This window comes from Pogoniulus pusillus, chromosome 19 (assembly GCF_015220805.1).
Source record: "Pogoniulus pusillus isolate bPogPus1 chromosome 19, bPogPus1.pri, whole genome shotgun sequence".
Taxonomy (NCBI): Eukaryota; Metazoa; Chordata; class Aves; order Piciformes; family Lybiidae; genus Pogoniulus; species Pogoniulus pusillus.
Genome location: NC_087282.1, coordinates 7,978,927 through 7,990,043, shown reverse-complemented (window position 1 = coordinate 7,990,043; position 11,117 = coordinate 7,978,927). Strand labels below are relative to the sequence as shown.

The 11,117-nt window shown below is 54.6% G+C and overlaps 1 protein-coding gene across 4 annotated transcripts in view; it reads right to left on the bottom strand.

Moving 5' to 3' along the window:
- Window positions 1-1,365: 1,365 nt before the first annotated feature.
- FHL1 (four and a half LIM domains 1) overlaps window positions 1,366-11,117 on the bottom strand; it is a 55,932-nt gene continuing 46,180 nt past the window's right edge. For 2 of the 4 annotated variants that reach the window (XM_064159132.1, XM_064159134.1), the window contains 5 exons: window positions 10,580-10,761; window positions 8,697-8,874; window positions 7,907-8,076; window positions 5,086-5,272; window positions 1,366-2,296 (listed from right to left, as the gene is read on the bottom strand). In XM_064159132.1, coding sequence (XP_064015202.1) covers window positions 2,139-2,296; window positions 5,086-5,272; window positions 7,907-8,076; window positions 8,697-8,874; window positions 10,580-10,735 — 849 coding nt within the window. In that variant the 5' untranslated portion in view covers window positions 10,736-10,761 and the 3' untranslated portion in view covers window positions 1,366-2,138. The remainder of the gene's footprint in view (window positions 2,297-5,085; window positions 5,273-7,906; window positions 8,077-8,696; window positions 8,875-10,579; window positions 10,762-11,117) is intronic. The other 2 variants (XM_064159133.1, XM_064159136.1) reach the window with 1 other exon arrangement.

The following is an 11,117-nucleotide window of genomic DNA, read 5'->3' as shown; positions in this document are numbered from 1 at the left end:
TCCAGAGGAGGGCCATAAAAATGACCAGCGGGCTGGAGCAGCACTCCTGTGAGTACAGGCTGAGAAAGTGGGGGCTGTTCAGCCTGGAGAAGAGAATGCCCCAGGGACACTTTAGAGCAGCCCTTCCAGCACCTGAAAGCGGCTGCAGGAGAGCTGGGGAGAGACTTTTGAGAGGGGCTTATGGTGACAAGATGAGAGATAATGGCTTTGGGCTGAAAGAAGGGAGATTGAGACTGGAGGTTAACAAATTTCTTCCTAGAGGGATGGTGCTGAGACACTGGAACAGGTTGCTCAGCAATGTGGTGGAGGTCCCTTACCTGAAGGCCTATAAGATGAGCCTTGATGGGACTCTGAGCAGCTTTGTCTAGTTGGAGATGTCCCTGGTGACTGTAGAGGGAGTTGCACTAAATGACTAGAGGCTCCCTTCCAAACTGCTGCATTCTGTGGTTTGATGGTGACAGCAGAGTGGTGACCATGAAGAAGACAGCAAGCTGCAGCCTTTTTGGTGTTTTTCTTGCTAGGCTGCTTTGTTTCTGCTGGGTGCTTGTGAACAAAAGAATGACTGCAGCAGCACCCAGCTGATAAACAGTTCTATATTTCACTGCTGGGGGGTAAAAATAAAAGCTTAAACCAGCCTTGAGGTTGCTGGAGGTGTAGACAGTGAGTTGCACATACACCCTCCAGCAGCTGTTTCTGGTCCAGTGCTGGTTAGAGATTGAACAAAAACAGTTTATGGGAAGTGTTGGTCAAAGAATGGTTTAGATTGGAAGGGACCTCAAGGATCATCCAGCTCCAGCCCCCTGCCAGAGGCAGGAACACCTACCACTAGAACAGGCTGCTCAAGGCTCATCCAGCCTGGCATTGAACACCTCCAGGGAGGTTGTGGAGCACAGAAGCACCCAATGTGATCTTTGATCACATTGGGTGCTTCTGTGCTCCACAACCTCCCTGGGCAACCTGTCCAAGTGTCTCACCTCCCTCACTTCAAAGAACTTCTTCCTAGCATCCAGTTTCAATCTCCTCTTCTCCAGTTTAAACCCATTGCTCCTTGTCCTGTCATTACCAGACCTTGTCAGTAGTCCCTCCCCAGCCTTCTTGTAGCTCTCTTCAGATGCTGAAGGCCACTATAAGGTCTCCTTGAAGCCTTCTCTTCTCCAGGCTGAAGAACCCCACCTCTTGTAGCCTGTGCTCATAGCAGAGCTGCTGCTTCTGCCCCTCCTCTGGTTGGTCCTCAGCTCCTTAAGGGCTTTGTCAGGATCACTGCATGGGAATTGCTTGCCTGTTTTTCCCTCGTCCTTGCTCTGTAAGAGCTGTCAATCCTGTAGGAAAGGTGGCAACATGAAAGAGGCTCTCAGACTGCAGGACTCACTCAAGCAGGCACTAGTGTGGTTTTTATTCATTCAGGAAGCACACACTGCCCCCAGAGGAGAGCTGGCATTGTCTGAGCTGGCTTTAGGGCACTCCTAAAATGCCATGTGCACTGTGGTTGAGTTGAAGGCTTTTCCTTCTCCTTAGCAGATCACTGTGTGCAGACAGCCTTGTAAAAAAAAGCTGATGAGCAAAAACTGTGCAGCAACCCATGCAGGAATCAAGACTAAAGTTTAGGGATGCTTAACTAGAACTAACTCTTACTGCCAAACCCTGTTATTTCTAGGTAAGATGAAGCCATTCCATACACATGCTGCAGTTTGGGGGGGGCAGGACAAGCTCAGGTAGTGATGGGTGAGCTGCTGTGAGCGGTGTGGTGTGCTCAGTGTGACAGCAGCAGCGTGGAGCTGATCCCCAGCCTCCTCCAACCCACCTCAGTGCTAACTTTCAACAGATACCAGGCAGCTAGTCGGGTTTATAGCTGAAGCCACACACAGGTTAGCTCTAATGCTAAACCTAGGAGCATTGCAAGCAACTAAGAGTTACTTGAGAGCAGAGTTAAGATTGTCTCAGCTTGCAGGAGCTTCAAAAGTCAAACTCGATTATCATGAGGCTGCTTTTAGCTTTGGTACTAAAATGGAAAAAGTTAAGAATGTTAACATGCAAAACCCACAACCAACCAACCAACCACCTGCTCCTTTTTACCAGGCCTGTTTTGGGGAAAAGCAGGGCTCTAAACTCCATTTTTACAGCGCTTTTGTGCCTGCTCCTCACAGCCGTTTGGGACACTCGGCGCAGTAAATCTTCCCATTGTGGCAGACAAAGCGCTTGTTGGCCAGGGCACGGGCACACCTGGTGCACTTGAAACAGTAATCGTGCCAGGACTCATCCTCGTAGTTAACCACACTGGTTCCTCTTCCAAACCCTGCTAGGAGAGAACACAATTATAGGACGGCGATAGTAGCTTTGCCCCGTGGCTGGGTCGTAAAGAGGAAGAGCAGATTCCTTAGGGAGCGCCAGTCCAGCTTGCTGCCTTCCTAGGAAGAGCTGCCAATATTTCCTGTATAGGGTTAACACTCCAAGGGGAGGAACCAGCATCAGGAAGTTTGCAGATGGCACCAAGCTGGGAGCAGTGTGGAGCTGTTGGAGAGTAGGAGAGCCCTGCAGAGGGACCTGGCCAGGCTGCATGGGTGGGCAGAGGCCAATGGGATGAGACTGAACAAGGCCAAGTGCAGGGTTCTGCACTTTGGCCACAACAACCCCAAGCAGCACTACAGGCTGGGGCCAGAGTGGCTGAGAGCAGCCAGGAGGAAAGGGACCTGGGGATACTGGTGGATAGTAGCTGAAGATGAGCCAGCAGTGTGCTCAGGTGGGCAAGAGAGCCAATGGCATCCTGGCCTGTATCAGGAGCAGTGTGGGCAGCAGGACAAGGGAGGTTCTTCTGCCCCTGAACTCAGCACTGCTCAGGCCACACCTTGAGTGCTGTGTCCAGTTCTGGGCTCCTCAATTCAAGAGAGATGTTGAGGTGCTGGAAGGTGTCCAGAGAATGGTGACAAAGGTGGGGAGGGGCCTGGAACACAAACCCTGTGAGGAGAGGCTGAGGGAGCTGGGGGTGTGCAGCCTAGAGAAGAGGAGGCTCAGGGGGGACCTCTTTGCTGTCTACAACTCCCTGAAGGGACTCTGTAACCAGGTGGGAGTTGGTCAATTCTCCCAGACAACCACCAATAGAACAAGAGGACACAGTCTCAAGTTGTGCCAGGGGAGGTACAGGCTGGATGTTAGGAGGAAGCTCTTCACAGAGAGAGTGATTGGCATTGGAATGGGCTGCCCAGGGAGGTGGTGGAGGCACCGTCCCTGGGGGTGTTCAAGCAAAGCCTGGATGAGGCACTGAGTGCCATGGTCTGGTTGACTGGATAGGGCTGGGGGATGGGTTAGACTGGATGAGCTTGGAGGTCTCTTCCAAGCTGGTTGATTCTATGTTCTATGTCTATGTTCTAACCCTGAACCTGACCCTAGGGGTCTTGACCCCTCCCCAGGGGTGGGTCTGAACACCACCAGGTGATGGTTTGCCCACTCCCCCCTTCCTGTCCCATAAAAGGAGGGGGACTGCCTGCTCCTCTCTCTCTTGCCCTGCACCTCACACTCTGCACATCTCTCCCTGCGTACCACCACAGCACGCAGCAGACACGAGGCAGCCAAAGCTGCACCACAAAAACTCTGGTTCTGTTTATACCTTTGGTATTTTGCTATTTTCCCCTTCCCTATCCTTTGTAAACTTCCCTACCTCAGGTACCTCTTCTAAGTTATTGTTAAAACATTTCCTTTTAACTCCCAAATCGAGTGAGATTCAGTTATTGGGGTGTGCTTACCTCTCTCTCTCCCTGTATCTAATCCCTTTCTTTGGGAAGAGGGGAGGGCACTCTACAATTTGTTATTGGTTCTATCACATTTATTAGGGTCTCTGGGAATTTGAATTAGAACTGAGACATTCACCCACTGGCATTTTTGCTGAATTTGGGGAGAAGAAATAAGATTGGAACGAATTTGCAGCACATGATGATGCTTGCTGGTAAGTTGCTGCAGCATCGCCTCTGACCACCTGGCCCAAGCTGCACTTCCTGGCCCCTGGGCACCTGGAAATGTTCAACCCTAAACCTATTAGTAGCAGTGTCTGGAGAAGAGACTGGGCAGGAGAGAATCACAGAATCAGAATCAACCAGGTTGGAAGAGACCTTCAAGCTCATCCAGTCCAACCTAGCACCCAGCCCTAGCCAACCAACCAGACCATGGCACTAAGTGCCCCAGCCAGGCTTGGCTTCAACACCTCCAGCCACAGCCACTCCACCACCTCCCTGGGCAGCCTATTCCAATGCCAATCACTCTGTCCACCAACAACTTCCTCCTGACATCCAGCCTAGACCTGCCCTGGCACAACTTGAGACTGTGTTCCCTTGTTCTGCTGCTGATTGCCTGGCAGCAGAGCCCAACCCCACCTGGCCACAGCCTCCCTTCAGGTAGCTGCAGACAGCAATGAGCTCTGCCCTGAGCCTCCTCTGCTGCAGGCTGCACACCCCCAGCTCCCTCAGCCTCAAGATGTAGATCAAGGACAGGTAGGGTTAAACCCTACCTGGTTGTTAGGGGCTGAGCCAAATGCTGTAGGATGCAGAGTGGAATGCAGAGGTGTCACAGGACTGGCAGGGTGGTGCTCAGATTCCAGGGCTGAGCTTTATCATCCAGTAACTGGACTGGATGATAAGAAGAAATTCTTGAGCATGAGGGTGGGGAGACCCTGGAGCAGGTTGCCCAGGGAGGTTGTGGATGTCCCTTCCCTGGAGGTGTTCAAGCCCAGGCCGGATGGATGACCTGGGCTAGTGGGAGGTGTCCCTGCCCTTGTCAGAGGGATCTTTAAGGTCCTTTCCAACACAAGCCAAGCAAATGTCATTTTGGTACAATAAAACAGAGCTCTTTTTAAGACTTAAGGAGATCAAGACACAGGTGGGATCAGTTGTAGGCAGAGAAGCTTTGAAGGAGGTAAATGAGGCATGCCAAGGGAGAGGAGCTCACTGTCTGACTCAAGACCCCAAGAGCACATGGCCCAGAGCTGGAGCACAGGTGAGTTGCTGGGCTTGGGACACTAAACCTGAGCTGCATGCCTCTGGGGGTGGCTCTTGTAATCTTAAGCACCCTCTGCCCCAGGCTGCACTGACTCCAACGTACCTGTGATGGGGTTCTTGCAGCCAGCACACTTCTTGGCCACGCACTCCTTGTAGCATTCCACACAGTAGAACTCATCCTCCACGGCCGTGAAGCGCTTCCCACCCAGCTGCTTCTTGCAGTTGGAGCAAATGAAACACTCAGAATGCCAAGGCTGTTCCTGGTAGGTGAGGCCTCCAGAAGTGATGGGCTGGGAGGGAAAAGAGCAGAGAGGCGTTTCAGAAGTGGCAGAGAGGGAGGGAAGAAGGGAGGGAAGAAGGGAGGGAAGAAGGGAGGGAAGAAGGGAGGGAAGAAGGGAGGGAAGAAGGGAGGGAAGAAGGGAGGGAAGAAGGGAGGGAAGAAGGGAGGGAAGAAGGGAGGGAAGAAGGGAGGGAAGAAGGGAGGGAAGAAGGGAGGGAAGAAGGGAGGGAAGAAGGGAGGGAAGAAGGGAGGGAAGAAGGGAGGGAAGAAGGGAGGGAAGAAGGGAGGGAAGAAGGGAGGGAAGAAGGGAGGGAAGAAGGGAGGGAAGAAGGGAGGGAAGAAGGGAGGGAAGAAGGGAGGGAAGAAGGGAGGGAAGAAGGGAGGTGCAGGCAGAGGGTGTGGGGTTGGAAGGGCTATGTCAGGGAGAAGATGCCCAAAGATGTCACTAGAATTGAACAGTGCAGTGCACAAGAGCCTCTGGCCCGAAATGCCTGGAGCTTTCAGAAGGGCTTCTTTTACCTGCAGTGACTCCACAATCCTGCACTAATCAATTCAACAAAGCAGCAATGTTTACTGCTTGAATCCACAAGACACTGCTGGGGAGCTCAAACCTTCCCCAAAGGCTGGTGGCCAGGTGGGTTCAGCAGAGCTGCCATCACACAACCCTGCAGCCCCTGCTCCAGCACTCTGCTGCCATCACACAACCCTGCAGCCCCTGCTCCAGCACTCTGCTGCCATCACACAACCCTGCAGCCCCTGCTCCAGCACTCTGCTGCCATCACACAACCCTGCAGCCCCTGCTCCAGCACTCTGCTGCCATCACACAACCCTGCAGCCCCTGCTCCAGCACTCTGCTGCCATCACACAACCCTGCAGCCCCTGCTCCAGCACTCTGCTGCCATCACACAACCCTGCAGCCCCTGCTCCAGCACTCTGCTGCCATCACACAACCCTGCAGCCCCTGCTCCAGCACTCTGCTGCCATCACACAACCCTGCAGCCCCTGCTCCAGCACTCTGCTGCCATCACACAACCCTGCAGCCCCTGCTCCAGCACTCTGCTGCCATCACACAACCCTGCAGCCCCTGCTCCAGCACTCTGCTGCCATCACACAACCCTGCAGCCCCTGCTCCAGCACTCTGCTGCCATCACACAACCCTGCAGCCCCTGCTCCAGCACTCTGCTGCCATCACACAACCCTGCAGCCCCTGCTCCAACACTGTGCTGCCATCACACAACCCTGCAGCCCCTGCTCCAGCACTCTGCTGCCATCACACAACCCTGCAGCCCCTGCTCCAGCACTCTGCTGCCATCACACAACCCTGCAGCCCCTGCTCCAGCACTCTGCTGCCATCACACAACCCTGCAGCCCCTGCTCCAGCACTCTGCTGCCATCACACAACCCTGCAGCCCCTGCTCCAGCACTCTGCTGCCATCACACAACCCTGCAGCCCCTGCTCCAGCACTCTGCTGCCATCACACAACCCTGCAGCCCCTGCTCCAGCACTCTGCTGCCATCACACAACCCTGCAGCCCCTGCTCCAGCACTCTGCTGCCATCACACAACCCTGCAGCCCCTGCTCCAGCACTCTGCTGCCATCACACAACCCTGCAGCCCCTGCTCCAGCACTCTGCTGCCATCACACAACCCTGCAGCCCCTGCTCCAGCACTCTGCTGCATGGCAGCCATCAGCTCTACATTATACCACCAGCAGCTCATGGAAAACAACCACAGAACCATTTTGGCTGGAAAAGAGCTTTAAGGTCATGGAGGCTGCCTGGATGTGTTCCTCTGTGATCTGTATTAGGTAGTACTGTCCTGCTCTGGCAGGGGAGGGTGGACAGGATGATATCCATTGGTCCCTTCCAACCCCTAACATCCTGTGAGGCTGATTCTGCCAAGGCTGGTGCTAAACCATGGCCCTCAGCACCACATCTCTGCCTCTTTGAAGCACCTTCAGAGAGGAAACTTCACTCCCCTCTCTGGGCAGCCTCTGCCAGTCTTTGAGAAACCTCTCAGGAAAAAAGTTTAATGCCCAAACTAAACCTCCCTTCATGCAGCTCAAGAGCAGTTCCTCTTGTCCTGTCCCTTGTTACTTGGGAGAAGAAACCAACCCAGACCTGGCTCTGACCTCCTTTCAGGGAGCTGTTGAGAGCAGTGAGGACTTCCCTCAGCCTCCTCTTCCCCACAGTAAATGCCCCCCCACCCTGGTCCCTCAGCTGCTCCTCCCCAGCCCTGCTCTCCAGACCCTTCCTCAGCTTTGCTGCCCTTCTCTGGACATGCTTCAGCCCCTCAATGTCCTTCTTGGAGTGAGGGACCTAAAACTGAACCCAGCACTTGAGGTGTGGCCTCACCACTGCTGGGGGGACAATAATTGTCCTGGTCCTGCTGGCCACACTGTTGCTGATCCAGGCCAAGATGCTGTTGGCCTTGGCTAGCCAGGCACTTGCTGGCTCATGTTGCACTAGCTGTCAACCAGCACTTCCACATCTTTTTTCTGCTGGGCAGCTCTCCAACCACTCTGCCCCGAGCCTGGAGCATTGCCTGGTCCAGCTTCAGCAGGATCTATCATGGCTTAGTCTCCCAGCTTCCAAAAGACACGTGAAGGTTAGGCTGGCAGCTGCCAGCAAAGGGGAGGACTCACATTCTTGCATTTAGCACAGGTCTTGGCAAACTTATGCTCGTGGCAGGAGACACAGTAGAAGTCATCACCCTTGGGGAAGAAGCTCCCAGATCCAATCACTTGCTTGCACTGGCTGCAGGTGAAGCAGTCCTTATGCCAGACCATCTTCTTGTACTCAACGTTTTGGTCTCCTGCAAGAATCAGAGAATCAAGCAGGTTGGAAGAGGCCTCCAAGCTCAGACAGTCCAACCTAGCACCCAGCCCTGCCCAACCAACCAGACCATGGCACCAAGTGTCCCATCCAGGCTTGGCTTCAACACCTCCAGGGATGGTGACTCCACCACCTCCCTGGGCAGCCCATTCCAATGCCAATCACTGGCACTTCAGGCCTGTGGCAGAGTCCCCACCCCACACAGTGCAACCCCTGGAGGCAAGACCTGACCATAGGGTTTGGTTGTACAGTGGACAAGGGCTCAGCCTCTCATTCCTGTATCTATAGCCACAGCCTCCTGGCCTCCCTTAAAATATCTGTCTGCCTAACAAATGCTCAGAGCAGAGGACCTCGCTCTGCAGAGCAGAGCTTTCATTCAGCACTAGCTGCAGGCTGACCCACCCTGGGGAGGGTTAAGTGCAAAGCAGCCTTCCAGCGCTTGAATCCAATGGGCAGGCAAAACTCAGTCCCTCCTGTGGTGCTCCAACCTTCCACCATAAGCCCATACCCCTCAGTGCAGCCCCCACAGCCTGCTGACCCACCGTGGGTGTGCCCTGGAGCACAACTTGGCAGCCCTCCCCCCACGGCTGGCACCGGTACCTGCAATAATGGGCTTGAAGCAGCCCTTACACCTGGGGGCATCCGCAGCAGCTGTGCAGTTGCTGCACCAGACCTTGTTGTTCTCCCTCAGCATGAAGGGCTCGTTGACCAAGGAGGTGTAGCACTTGAAGCAATTGAAGCAGCTGTCGTGCCAGTAACGGTTCTTGAAGTGCAGCTCCTGCAGAGAGCAGAGGAGCAGTGAACACTGAGCCCTTCTGGCTTGCTGACCAAGCCACTGCCTCAGCAGCCTCGGCAGGAAAGGACAGAGAAGTAGCAGCCAGGGGGGGTTGGGCTCTGCTGCCAGGCACCCAGCAACAGAAGAAGGGGACACAGCCTCAAGGGCAGGTCTAGGCTGGATGTTAGGAGGCAGTTCCTGCCAGAGAGAGTGATTGGCATTGGAATGGGCTGCCCAGGGAGGTGGTGGAGTGGCTGTGCCTGGAGGTGTTGAAGCCAAGCCTGGCTGGGGCACTTAGTGCTATGGTCTGGTTGATTGGGCAGGGCTGGGTGCTAGGTTGGACTGGCTGAGCTTGGAGGTCTCTCCCAACCTGCTTGATTCTATGATCCTAACCATGTCTGCATCCAGTGGTTGGGGGTGCAGGTCATCTGCAGGCAGTTAAGGGATTTGTGAAATCACAGAACTGATTGGGTTGCAAAAGACCTCTGAGCTCACCAAGTCCAACCATCAACCCAACACCACCATGGCCATGAAACCATGTTCCAGTGTGCCATGTCCACACTTTTCTTCAACACCTCCAGGGGTGGAGACTCCACCACCTACTTGGGTAGCCTGTTCCAGTGCCTGACCACTCTTGCAGCAAAGATATCTTCCCCAATATCCAACTCAAACCTCCCCTGGCACAATTTCAGGCCATTTCTTCTTGTTCTATCACTTCTTTCTAGGGAGAAGAGACCAACCCCACCTCACTCCAACCTCCTCTCAGGGAGTTGTTTTCCCACAGCAGCTCACAAACAGATCAGGAGGGTTATCACATGAACAAATTAGGAGGGTTAACCACATGAAGTTCAATAAGGACAAGTCCTGCATCTGGGGAGGAATAACAGCAGGCACCAGCACAGATTGGGGCTGTCCTACTGGAAAGCAGCTGTGTGGAGCAAGACTTGTGTGGGCAGCAAGTTCTACGTGGGCAGCAAGTTCTGTGTGGGCAGCAAGTTCTGTGTGGGCAGCAAGTTCTGTGTGGGCAGCAAGATGCCCCTGTGGCTAGCAAGATGCCCCTGTGGCTAGCAAGATGCCCCTGTGGCTAGCAAGATGCCCCTGTGGCTGAGAGAGCCAAGGGCACCCTGGGAGTGCATCAGGAAAAGTGTGGCCAGCAGGGCTAGGAAGGTTCTTCTCCCCCTCTACTCTGCCCTGCTGAGACCACCCCTGCAATGCTGTGTACAGCTCAGGAGAGACAGGGACCTGCTGGAGAGAGGCCAGCAGAGAGCCATGAGGATGAGTGGGGGCCTTGAGCATCTCCCCTGTGGAGAGAGACTGAGAGCCCTGGGGCTGTTTGGTCTGGAGAAGACTGAAAGGAGATCTGATCAACATCTGAGGGGTGGGGGTCAAGTGGCTGGGGCCAATCTCTTTCCAGTGGTCAGCAGCTGTAAGCCAAGGAGCAACAGCTACAAACTGGAGCAGAGAAGGTTTGACCTCAACATGAGGAGAAACTTCTTCACAGAGCCCTGGAGCAGGCTGCCCAGAGAGGTTCTGCACTCTCCTTCTCTGGAGACTTTCCACCCCCCTGGATGCATTCCAGTGCAAACTACCCTGGGTGGCCCTGCCTTGGCAGGGGCTGGGACTGGAGGATCCCTGGAGGTCCCTTCCAGCCTCTAAGGCTGTGTGAGCCTGCGGCCAGCGCCTGGCTGCCTTCCCTGCACCTGCTTACCTTGGAGTCGGCTCCGATGGGCTTCTTGCACTCGATGCAGGTGTTGGCACAGATCTTCTCGAAGCACTTGACACAGCAGTGCCTGCCCTCCTTCTGCACGTACTTCTTCCCCTGCAGGGGGTCACGGCAGTAGTGGCAGTCGAAGCGCTCCGACATGGTGCCCACGCTGTAGCTGCCAGGCCCTGCGGGAGGGAAGGGAGAGGAGAAGCTCACAGCGTGGCAGCCCTGAGCACCTCTTGGGGCTGTGCCAGCAGAGTCACAGACTCCTTCCAGTTGGAAAAAAGACCTTGAAGATCATCAGGTGCAACCATTCTCTAACTCTTACCAAGGATGGTGCTAGCTGTGACCCTCAGCACCACACCTCTGCTGCTTTGAAAGACCTCCAGGGATGGGGATCCAAGCACAGGCTCCCTGGGCAGCCTGTGCCAGTGCTGGGAACTCTTGCAGTGAAGAAGGTTCTTCTGATGTCCAACCTAAACCTGCCCTCATGCAACGCAAGGGAAGTTCCTCTTGTCTTGTCCCTCGTTACCAGGGAGAA